Raw genomic sequence first — 12,449 nt, 5'->3', positions numbered from 1 at the left:
AGGCAGCTCTTCAATTAAGGACGCATTCGTCCTCTACTAGTGGTCAATGGTCCCTTGTGCCTGAACTAGTATATATTGGTGGTGTACGGAAACTTTGCCTGTCTCCAAATTGGCGTTCTGTTATACCTATGAAGTTAAGCGGAATATTACAGTGAATTTCGGCTTATGCTTGGAAGTTAGGGAAATTTTTCCTTGCTTCGAGCTGTTTGACTACCGAGTATTAGAACTTTAAGTCTTTCTCTTCCTGGCGGGAATCTGGTCGTGCAATAGATAAATCACGTAGCTGAAGGATAGAACTAAACCACTGAGCGAAATCTGTGTGATTGTCATCACCAACATCTTTCAAAATAACACTGTTGCCCTTACTATCACGAATTTACCGTACACCAATTACCATCATGTATATGAGGTGTTTTATTAACACCTGGAAATAACTTATTCAGAATATTTTGTAGTTTGAGGTTAAAACATAGGCTACATGAATCTGATTGTGACCTTCTGGTTCTTAGGCAGTGGCATAATGGCAAGTGATGACACAGAGAGAGAGAGAGTGGGGCGTGGGTGTCCAACTGGGGGATACAATGGGGTCAAATTTGATAAGCCTATCATACTTAAACAAATTTTGGTTTTCAATTATTATTTTAAGTCTGGAAGTAAAGGGTCTCCACTCAATGATCTGTGCAATTGTCGGAGAAATTAATTTCAGTCGTCTTATGATGACAGCAATTTTTGTACAAACCATCCAAGTGGAATAACTTCTTCAGGAAAAAAACTTCAATAACCACTTTTAGTTTTAGGAAATTGAAGGAAAAAAAAAAAAGAGTATGAAAGTTGAGATTAAAAAAAATATATATAAAGCTCAAAGTGGTTGAACTGTCAAGTTTAGAAGCAACGTAAAAAGGAAAACATTAGAAATTTTTTGGTCTCAATTCTGTTAGATATCATAATTTTTTTTCTTATTGTGGAATACAAAAGAAGAGTAATGATAAAACAATAAATGACAAGAAACTTGATAAAATGTCAACTATCATGGTTATATTTGTCTGTTCATACTGACTACTTGCAAATGTAACTTTCCTATATGGAGCATCACACACACAAACATTGTGGGAAATGAAAATACTTTGCCTTCTGAAATCTGATGCTAAGTAACTCAATTTTCGATACACAAATGAAATAGAGCAGACCCACCCTGCCCCCCCTCCCATTTCTATTTACCCCCGAATCCATTTTAATGGAAAAAAAATAACACTTTTCCAATGCCTGTGATATGGCCACGATTTTGACATAAATCTTTAGCAAAACAGTTAATCCTTTTCTGCAAAATTTAGAAATGTTGAGTGTCACAACATAAAATAACCCTCTTTAATTTTTTAATAAGACTTCCTTCCAATATGCAGATTTTTACACCTAATTGAACAAAACTGATCGTACATAACTCATATAACATTAAAACAAACTTAAGACTCTGTACTATTACGCAGAGCGAAGAATTCTAAGGGATCTCAAACAAAATTAAGACTGCAAATCTTTTCAGGGTATACTTTAAAAGGATTGAACTTGTACATTAAAAAGAACTGACAAATGACAAATACCTGTGTGGGGTCACATTAAACTCAACGTTGCACCAAACGACACGTGCAAAAGAATCATGGGTCTTACTACTTCAGTGACCAAATAACAATGCAAATGAACTTCCAAAATTTACTGCCAAAATTGTTTCATCAAGAAGGTCTACTTCTTTTAATGAGTGGTATAAGACACTCTGGTCGATAAAGAGAAATATGAAATGCTTTTCTTCCCGACAGGAAAAAAAAGAAAATGAAATGAAATAGAGAGGGATACATGTTTATTACGAGTACTTCAAGGGCCATGGGTGTAACAACCAAACGATGTCAGAAATAACTGAGAAATTTAAAATCTAAAACCAAAAAAATTGAAACCACTGGAGAGGCCGAAACTAGCCTTCGTACTATACCGGTTTGTGAACACAACAACCGACCTCATTTGACTTGCATGGATGTGAATATATTTTGGGGTCCTTGTGAATCATGCATGGCACACTTAAAGTGTATCAAGAGTTATTAAGTACCAAACTTGTTGTGGACGGGTACTCACATGTCAATCACTTGTTTGTACTTCCTCTTCGGGGAAATAATGATTTCTTGTTATACTCAGATGGTGGAGTTTACGCTGCCTAGCTTGATCACCCAAAAGTGAAGAAAGCTTAAGGGTCATGACACATGACTACCTGACCTCCCTGATGGATTATCCCTGATGGATCATCCCTGATGGATCATCCCTGATGGATCATACCTGATGGATTATCCGTCAAGGTGTAGAATGCCCACATAACACCCAAAATTATCTTATATAACAGAATACTCTCACAATTGGGCTTCAAGGAGGCTTGAACTCACCTCTGAGACACTTGTCATTTGCTCAATAAGACTGCTCAGAATAAAGTTAAAGGGGGAGGGTTGCACTCCACCTGATGTAGTGACAGGCATTCTCTATCCAAACCCAGTGACTGAAAATATCAGCAAATGTAAATCTAGCTTAAAATGAATCACATTTTTCCCCATTTAACCCCTCGACTTGGTACCGCAAGAAATCTTCCACCCCCACATGGATTTGGAGGAGAAAAGGTCATGTCGCGATACAATCAGTAGACAGTGACATAAGAACCTTTGCAGTTTTTCATGAACTTGCAACAACAACAAAAACAGACTGTGGTCTGTCCCGAACATCAAACTGGTAGTTTACTACCATCGAAGTATCAAACGATAAAAACATTGGTGACATTAACGAAGGAAATTCAGTGGATAGAAAAACAAGATTCAACATTTGAGATATTTTGGTAACTCACAACTGGACGTAAAAAAAAACAAAAAAACCTATTGTGTTTTCTCTTCTTTCTTAAACCCATTATGTAGCCAAAATGTAAATTTGTTTACTGCCAAAAAAGAACAAAAAAAACTAGACATTTTTGACAATGATCCATGACAACCCCGACAGAACTCTTTATAAATCACAGCACCAATTCATACGAAGACTCGCGTTGATCACGTTCTCGTTACATCAAACACAAACAAACAATGACTGGCAATAATTAATTCTGGGTCACGCCACAAGTTCTAGAAATGTTCAAGACAAACATTCTTTTTGTCTTGTCTTTGTGTATAAAAATGCTTTTTGTATCTTACACCAATGTGACCATAAATACATTAGAGCTAAATGACAGGGTTTTTGGATATCAATGAAATGGCAAATGTGTTTTTCTGTATTATCGATAAGAATTTATCATCCAATAATGTTAGTGACTGTGTACTTTCTCCAGATGAATCCATTTTTCCTTTGAGAGAGAGAGAGATATGAACCAAGCAACTGAATTTTTTATGGACTTACAGAGAACAAACATAATACCAAAGCTTTCATATCTTACCTGAACTCTCTTTTTAAATTCTTTTCACTTAATTTACCAAATTTTGGCTGGTGCAATAAAGAAAACGTTTCCTTTTTGATACTGTCACGTTTAAATATTATTCTCTAGAGTATTTTCTACATTTCAATTAAAAATCCTGACTCCGTCTTTAAGAGATAATGACTTGACAGAAGCTGCCAACTTCAGTAACTACCCAAATGCTTTTCAAAACCTTCCACAACTAAATCACCGACTAGAAATCGTAAAGTTTAGTGTGCTGTGGTTGTGCTGTGACAGGTAATGTGAGGAAGCCATGTCATTTTCAGAACTCCAGTGATATCTTAAAAACAGCTTTTAATCACATCTGGTTATACCATATCGAACTGTTAACAGCATGACCAGATGAACAAGAAAAACTCCTTTAGCCCACTAAACCATTGCACAAGAAAGGATGAAATAAGACAAGAGGTTTGCACTCTGAAAGCTAGGAATATGTTAAACTTTGTGAGGCGTCAAAATAATATCTTGTACACATCCCCCTGGATTGCTTGAATTTGACATAACTTGCCAACTGGTGGAGTAAACAAATGATTTTAACAATCTCTTGGCTGGAATGAAGGGTATCAAACTATGTGTGTCAATACTACTTTATGGTTTGCTCCAGGTGACACAGAGATCTACAAGACAAACCAATATGCAATTATAAGTCACTAATTTGGAAACCAAAATGAGTACTTTGTCAAGAACGTTGGCGGTCTGTACAATTCTTCCGCTGTTAACTGTAGCACTTGTGCACATACATGTCGGAAGTCTCATCCATTTTGTAGTTTGGATGAAGTCTCTGCTGTATTACCAGACACTTTAAAATGGAACAGTGCTAGGCTCAACGGGCAAACGTGCTAGTACAAGCTCGCTCCAAAGTTTTACATAATATAAAAGGCTTCTCATTTCTGGAATTGAAATGTTGAGAAAATAATTTCACCATTTGACAAAATATACCTTGGGCCTTTAGTTTGCATATTGAGATTTACTGCTTTGCAAGGGATTAACAAACCTCCCTGAATCACCCTCACCCCCCCCCCCCACCCACACCCTATCACTTTCTTCCCAGTCTTCACATCACCAAGTGAAACATTCTGATTTACAAAATTTCTGTGTTTAGCAACTAATATGATTCAGCCTGTCTTTACTTAGCAAACTTTAACAAAACATTTATGCACAAGTTTGTGCCGAGCATTGTTATACTAGTGTTGCAAATACCACAAGCCCTGTAGCGTAGTAACGAGAAATGATTCTCTGCTATCCCTGTATAAAGAAAAATAACCCAGCATCTGCAAAAGTAGTAATCTGGGTAGAGACCGAGGCTAAAGGTGGATCCATGTTCATTCCGTACTTAGATCGACGAGGATATGACTCCACACCTTACACGACAAAAGAGGTCTTCCAGAGGGACGCGACGCATTCCCAGGTGTGATTTATCCTGTGCTCGAGTATACCTGGTTAACGGACAATGTGGTGGACTGTTGCATTGTGGGAGTGAAAGTAGAGATCCATAGACGGAAACAGGACAGAGCATTTCACCAAAGATAAACGTCTAAATAAATTCTCAAGCTCCAGAAGTACCAAAAAATATCTCCCTGTGGCATCTTTTGAGAAGTTTGCTAAGTACCCAGTACCACTGACCTCTTAGAGACCATGATACAATAGACCGAATGTTTGCTTACATTTTTCGTCCTTTTTTGTCATTTTTAACAGCATAATTTGAGGAAAGCTAGCGAGCTGCACGGACCTTACCCACTCGTGGGCAAAATTCAGTTAGATTGTGATACTATCCCAGTGTTTATATCACTCAAAACACACGCTAGAAAATGTTTGTGCTAATTACAGTGCATGGCTGTTTAGTCCAGATGCCAAATTTTGCTAACTCCTGATGGACGACCGATGCTAATACAAAAAAAAAGAAAACAAATGTGAATGAGAGATAGAGAGGAAAAAAGTGACAGCGGTAAATTTCTGCAGTCCTGCTTCCAAGTTTGAAAAGTCTTCTGTTTCAACGCTATAATGCTCCGCATACAAGAAAGAACGTCTCTTCACGTTATGTTTTTTGCATGAGCGAGGTCATTATCTGCCAAAGGTCACATCAATTACCCTGAGCCATGTCCCCGGACTCTTCAAACAAATCTCAGTTAACCGGGGATTTTTTTTTTTCACGGCGGAGCAAAGTCAACAATCTGTTCGGTTCCACTCGTAAAACTCGGGTTATCTCTTTATTGTTTTGAAAGTCAAATATTTTTTGGTGTCAAATAAGGTCGACTACGCTTGGTTGCCACATGCCCATCACAAATTCCTCGAGTAAACGATGCACGGAAATTCCACTTGTAAAGATAAGGTTAACTCGTATTGTCTTTCCTTTTTGTTCTAACTACATTATAAAGAAGTCTAACGACACCCACACTGGCTTCAACGTTTACAGTATTCATCATTTCAGTTGCGATGACCGCCACGAGATGGTCGTGTCTGAGAGAGAAACGAAAATTAAGAAAAGTAAATTAGCAGTTTATGAGTATAACCAGACCACACACAGACGGACCAGTTACTTAGTTGTTACAACCCGACCACAATTAAAGCAGCTTACTCAACACATCAACAGGACCATCATATCAGATCCTTCTCCCAACTCCGTAATCCCAAACACCTTAAGCTAGTCTCAGTGTGTTCCTCTCGTAACTTAAAGAAGCCCTGAATGTAACAGAGGTTCTGCCATATCCTAAGAAGAATTCCTGATGCATCATTGTCACAGTGACATACTGTAGATCCAAAGCATAACCCTTTGAAACTAAAATGGTTAATAATGTGACACTTTGACTGTAGGAGGCACTACTAAATCCCTTGACCATAGGAGGTACAGTACTAGTAAATCCCTTTGACTGTAGGAAGGTACTACTTAATCCCTTGCTGTAGGAGGTACTACTAAATCCCTTTGACTGTAGGGAGGTACTACTAAATCCCTTTGACTGTAGGAGGTACTACTAAATCCCTTTGACTGTAGGAGGTACTACTAAATCCATTTGACTGTAGGAGGTACTACTAAATCCCTTTGACTGTAGGAGGTACTACTAAATCCCTTTGACTGTAGGGAGGTACTACTAAATCCCTTGCCGTAGGAGGTACTACTAAATCCCTTTAACTGTAGGAGGCACTACTAAATCCCTTTGACTGTAGGGAGGTACTACTAAATCCCTTTGACTGTAGGGAGGTACTACTAAATCCCTTGCCGTAGGAGGTACTACTAAATCCCTTTAACTGTAGGAGGCACTACTAAATCCCTTTGACTGTAGGGAGGTACTACTAAATCCCTTTGACTGTAGGGAGGTACTACTAAATCCCTTTGACTGTAGGAGGTACTACTAAATCCCTTTGACTGTAAGAGTTACTACTAAATCCCTTTGACTGTAGGACATACTACTAACTCACTAAGTTGACCGTAAGTGGTCAACACATCTCCCTAGGACTGAGAAATACATGAAACATTATGAATGATAGAGCCTCAATGTACAGTAACCCTACAGTAATATATGTCCTCCTGAATGAAAAAACCCTTGTTTGTTATTTATGATAATGGAGGGCGGGTTACTAGCATATCCCTTTGATAGCACCAGAGGTCTTAGCATATCCCTTTGAATGAGAAAGAGGGTTCTAGCCTGTTCCATTGAACGCCAACCAGATCATAGCCCATCGCCACCTTGACCAGGGAAGGGACCTTACCTTGCGCTGCGAATCCTCCTCCTGCCGTTTCTCGTAGTGGCTGAAGTCGTCAAAGATTGATGTGGTATGCCGATAGGCATGAATAATTTTAACCACCTGCTTGGCTTTATCCAGGGGTACCTCCTGCGTGTCCCTAGAGTTCGTCACTGGCTTATTTTCGTTATTCTCTAAGCGGATTTGCCGCAGCTGATTGTTCGGCACATCCTTTACGTAGATCCATTTCACGTCGAATCTCCCTTTCCATTTGTCCTGCGCCCAGACACCGGTGTTGGTATTATAATCCACGGAGGATACCATCTCCGCGATACCGCAAAAGTGTCCGCTGCCATTCACGCTGTACAAAAGGTAAATGGCGCCACCGGCTTTGTCCCCTTTTTTATCTTTGAAAGCAGAGTCTAACCGCTTATTACCGTGCTCGGTGCTACACCAGATCCCGTACTTGATGGAACGGTGGATGTCGTCTTCCGAGTAACTCTTGATAATAAAAAATCGGGCGTTCTTCAACTCCAAATTCAAATCCGAAGGATTGTACTCATTGGATGATCGCAATTTTTCCAGAACTACACTAGTCGCGGAGGACAACCCACCACCGCCGCCCCCTCCACCACTGCTACCACCACCACCGGATGAGTAGCCTCCTGAATTAGCAGAGTTTCTGGCATTATTAGAACGTGTAGAGTAACCCCCGCTGTTGCTAGAACGTCCGTGATGATTCTGAGAGTTGGCCCAGCGGTTCTGGGGCTGCGGTTGGACCACAGCCTGCGGCTGAGACCGTCCGCTTTGCTCAGGGTTACCAAATCCTTGCTTCCCCTGTGGAATCTGAGATGCCTGCTGGGGGGTGGGGAGTTCCTCGGGCTTCACCACCGGTTGCGGTGGGACAGCCTGGACAGGGGGAGTGTTCTGGGGTGTCACAGCTTGGGGTGCATAGGATCCGTTAGACGGCTGCGGCACGGGGGCAGGTTGGGCCTGGCCCTCCACCTTCCCCACGGGTTTGTCTCCAGTGTTCCATGTTCCGATAGCCATAGGCTGCTTCATACTCGGTAACTGAGTGGGCACGGGGGCGTGCGATCCGCTCTTTGATTTAGCTTTGGGCTGCGGCTTAGCCGGCTTACTCGCAATGGCTGCCCACGACGTCTGCTTACCGCCCCCGCTCGGGGCACCCCCACCTCCACCGGCAGCAGCTTGAGAAAAACTAGCAGTCCCAGCAGTCTGACCAGTCCTTGGGTCAACCTTTCCATTAGTGCCAACCACACCCCCAGTCACCTTGTCCCCAGCCCCTGGACTGATATGCAACACAGACATGCCCTGTTCCACTGCCTTCATACCGTGGGCTTTACCATCCTGCACCTCGTAACCGTTCACCCCCTGGTAAGTACGGTGTACACCAGCCGACGCTTGGGCTCCTGGATAACGAGAATAGTCATAGTAAGACGAGGGGCCGGTGGGGGCGCCAGCTTGGCCCTGTCCACTCCATGCCCCTTGGGTATAGTCCGGGTTCCCAGGAGGGAAGAAATTAAATGACTGTCCAAGGTACGGCGGGGTGGTGCCTGGCTGATTGTAGTAATCAGTCGGGTAACTGAAGTCGTAATTGTAAGTAGAATTAAAATTATCACCGCCAGTCGACCAAGTGTTCTCACTTCCGGGCATAGAGTATGGAAAGGAGTAAGTGGAAGGGTAGTAGCTTGCCATGTACGTATCAGCTGGAGCCATGTTGGCCGGAGCCGCAGGGTATCCCTGAAAAAACAGAAACAAAGAAGACCGATTTGCAAATTATGTCTGATGTGATGCTAATTTACTACATGATAAGTACTGTGGTTTCAAACCAGACTTTTGGTTTCAAACACCGACCTTGTGGGTGCAAACAACCATATATGCGAGTAACCAGGGCTTGGAAGAGAGTGGGTGTAAGTAACGAGACTTACTATGAGATAATGAGAGCTCTACAACATACCTGTGTTACTTGATTCGGCATGTACCGCTCAAAACTATTCTCCGAAGAAACTTCCTTTGGGTTCACCGGACCATTTTGCGCTACAAGAGAAAGAAAGTTACAGTGAATTTGAATAGGAACAAACTTGAAGTTTCATTGGGTGTGACAAGATTTTATAATTTGACTGACTGAATTGTCACTGGAGAGGCATGGGATCAGAAGAGGGGTTGCTTTTTTTTAAAATCATGAAACAAATGAGAAATGAAACACAACTTAATATGTAATACACTGCATATTAAACAGCAGGCAAAGAAATGAATGACACATGTGAATCTAAATTGCAAAAAAAAATTATCACATGAGGTCCATAAATTGTGAGGAAAGTCATTAAATCATACAGTATTTACAATGAATGTCTTTTTCTATTTTCATTTACTTTGTAATTATGTTGCGGTGGGCTTCTTGTAAAAGCTACGGCTCAAAGCCCTTCCACCATTGTCTTATCGATTGTCTTTTCATTGTAAACATTGTAATATATGCATGAAAATGGAAAAATAAATAAATCAATCAAAGATACATAAAAAAATAAAAAATTACAAACCTTGTGACCTCTGTGGCTTTGATTTCTGTGGAATGATCAGGAGACCCATGAAAGGAAAGGAGACACAAATTATACAAAATTATTTCACAATCAAATTTAAATGAAAAGAAAAAGATGGAATAAAAAACCATTTTGGGTATAGGGTGATATACAGTACTGTAGGTTCAAGTAAAAGACCCTATGGATGCAACCCACATAGACTCACTCGTTCCTGTCCCAAGATGTAATCGGATGAATGTGAACATCTGGTACAGCTTGTCGGAATGACAAGCAGTCTGTAACCATCCAAAGATGTAGTATTCATGTAATAATGCAGACCTGTTTTTATGTAAGTATATGTATTACGGTAAAGAATTTCCCTATTGCGTAGGACAACCAACCAACCTATCAACCCCAGAAATGGAGACCTTCACCCACTGACATCCCTCCAGATATTCAAATTATTCAGAACAAATTTAAACCACAATAAGATTAAATTCTAGTCTAACTGATTATCTCAATTAAGATTTCTCAAAGACTAAACCTTATTTTCCTTTTGAGATTTAATTACTTGAGTTATACAACATATTTCATTGGTCCACAAATGGTCCCTTTTGGGTATAATATAAGTAATTATAAGTTGCTTCCCCCCCATTCACCCTCCTCCCCTTTGAGCAAATTCACCATTAAAACACCGATAAATGCAAACACATTACATAGATCTATGTGCTCAGCATAGTGCAGAAACAAACCTACTGTATAGTCTTGGACTGTATCATGAAGACATTTCAATAATCTCTTTTGAAATTACACCTTTTTACGTCCAGCTCACACCCTTTCTACAGTACCTTTACTGAACTCTATTTATCCAGTCTCCCAATATGATATACAAAGTGGTCCAATTACTATACCAGTTCAAAGGTGTTTAGTGCTCAGTTTTTCGTTTTACATAGGAAACGATCGCATTTTCTTAGTATAAGAGACAAATGCAATTCCTTATTATACTGCTACACAAACTTTGAGCAAAGAATTAAACCCTTTAGTAACAAAAAAAAAAAATAACACAAATAGGAACAAAGAACATGAACACAACTCATTTACAGTTTGCATGCACGCACTGAAGGTGTATGGCATGTTTTTTCGATGTCTCAAAAAAAGATCCCTTGAATTCAAGTTCTAACACTGATAAACCTGGGGAATTTTTAAAATTTTTTTTACATTGTAGTCTGGTTGTCCAAGATGACTAAATTTCTCTTCAAACAACCAAAATCAGGCATGGAGGTTGTCCAGCAGACCACTTAGTTCTCTAAATCAAATACAGATTGCACTGTAACTAGGCTATACACCTTCAAATAGACCCTGGTAAAAATTTAAAATAATTGGTATCAACCCCAAAGCAGATTTTCTATTCACCAACTTCAACATCTCTGTAACAGTGTACATATTGGTCATTGCTCTTTTGCTACATATTTTTGCAGACAACTATAATGGGTACTTGGAAATGCCCTTCCATTTGTATTTACATTAGCAGTGACTACTGAGCACACAGGAAGCACTGAAACTCCTTTTGAGACAATAATGACAAACAAATATGAAAATCCAAAAAACAACTTAAAAACAACCATTTGGAAATTCATATCTGACATCCTTTCATCCAAGCCACTCAATACAGCGAAGACAAGTATAAGTGTCATTAAGTTATATAACTACGTTAGCTACATAAGTTGCAATGTAGTAAGCTACTGCTATGTCGCTTACTATTACACTACATTGCCACTGCCAGGTACTACAACGCAGGTAGAAGCCAAATCAAATGGCCTAAGTATATATTTCCCTATAGCTTTCAACAACCACAAGAGTGTTTACTTCCGTACAAAATTGCATTGACAATCCCAAGTTAGGCACACAAACCTGTTCAACATTGCCGGCTGCAGACATTGCCTAAATTTCTGAAAGTTTTCAACGTGTCAAGAGTCAAATTCTGAACAGTTTGTAAATTCAATGATCGCTTGATCCAAACAGAGCCAAAGTCTATAAATTCCGGCGGATCAAAAGTTCAAAAATCCAACTGGGAATTGACGAAGTAACGTTGTGCTGTACGTATCAAAACAATGGCGGACTACTTACATGTGCCGTCATTGCGTCACGTGATCAAACGTCATCATATTCAGGCAACTCGGGGCGGGCGTGAGCCTGACACTGCGAAAAAAGGTTGTAAACAGGCACACCCATGTAAAACAAAATCAATTGTTCTTATGCAAAAACAACAGGGAAAGCAAACCTGCAATTAACTAAATTTGAACCATGTTGTGATAAGTTCAGTTGCATAAATGTATTTCTTGAGCTTTGCTAAGGTTGTTTTTTCAGTGACTGAGTTTTGAAAAGAAATTATGAATACGTCCTATGCATATATTCATGCAATTTACAAAGATCATGCAAAATATGTTATGCAACACTGCTCTACAACGTTTTCATAATACCAACCAATTTCATGTAATAACTGCTTATCGAAGCAAAACTGGTGAGGTGTATGCATTCTTCTAAGATATGATTTCCTTAACTTCCTATCTAAAACACAGAAATAGCATCTGTCATTGCAAAGAAGAAGAAAACAGCTTGTGAACTGAAGCAAAGGTTGATGTTTTGAAGGCTCGGAAATAAAATGTAATTAGTGCAGATGCTTTCTCTACACCAGCTGCTGAGCGTTGGCCATAATTGATTTTAAGATAGGCCCTTATCCCCTTACAGGG

The 12,449-nt window shown here is 39.8% G+C and overlaps 1 protein-coding gene across 1 annotated transcript; it reads right to left on the bottom strand.

Moving 5' to 3' along the window:
- Window positions 1–1,015: 1,015 nt before the first annotated feature.
- Window positions 1,016–11,847, bottom strand: LOC139984306 (YTH domain-containing family protein 1-like). Its single transcript, XM_071998171.1, has 5 exons — window positions 11,611–11,847; window positions 9,721–9,745; window positions 9,141–9,220; window positions 7,190–8,923; window positions 1,016–5,941 (listed from the first exon to the last, which is right to left on the bottom strand). Exons 1-5 carry the CDS (start codon window positions 11,635–11,637, stop codon window positions 5,909–5,911), a joined length of 1,899 nt encoding a protein of 632 aa, XP_071854272.1. The 5' UTR covers window positions 11,638–11,847; the 3' UTR covers window positions 1,016–5,908.
- Window positions 11,848–12,449: the final 602 nt, after the last annotated feature.

Source organism: Apostichopus japonicus, chromosome 17, assembly GCF_037975245.1.
Source record: "Apostichopus japonicus isolate 1M-3 chromosome 17, ASM3797524v1, whole genome shotgun sequence".
NCBI lineage: Eukaryota > Metazoa > Echinodermata > Holothuroidea > Aspidochirotida > Stichopodidae > Apostichopus > Apostichopus japonicus.
Note: the sequence above shows the minus strand (reverse complement) of the source record. Positions and strands in the feature narration are given on the sequence as shown.

Excerpts from the sequence above, each read along its gene's own strand:
- LOC139984306 (XM_071998171.1), bottom strand. The coding sequence starts at position 11,637 with ATGTCTGCAGCCGGCAATGTTGAACAG. Across the intron at positions 9,746-11,610 it reads CAGCCGGCAATGTTGAACAG|AAATCAAAGCCACAGAGGTC; the intron begins GTTTGTGTGCCT and ends ATCATTCCACAG. Across the intron at positions 9,221-9,720 it reads AAAGCCACAGAGGTCACAAG|CGCAAAATGGTCCGGTGAAC; the intron begins GTTTGTAATTTT and ends TTTCTCTTGTAG.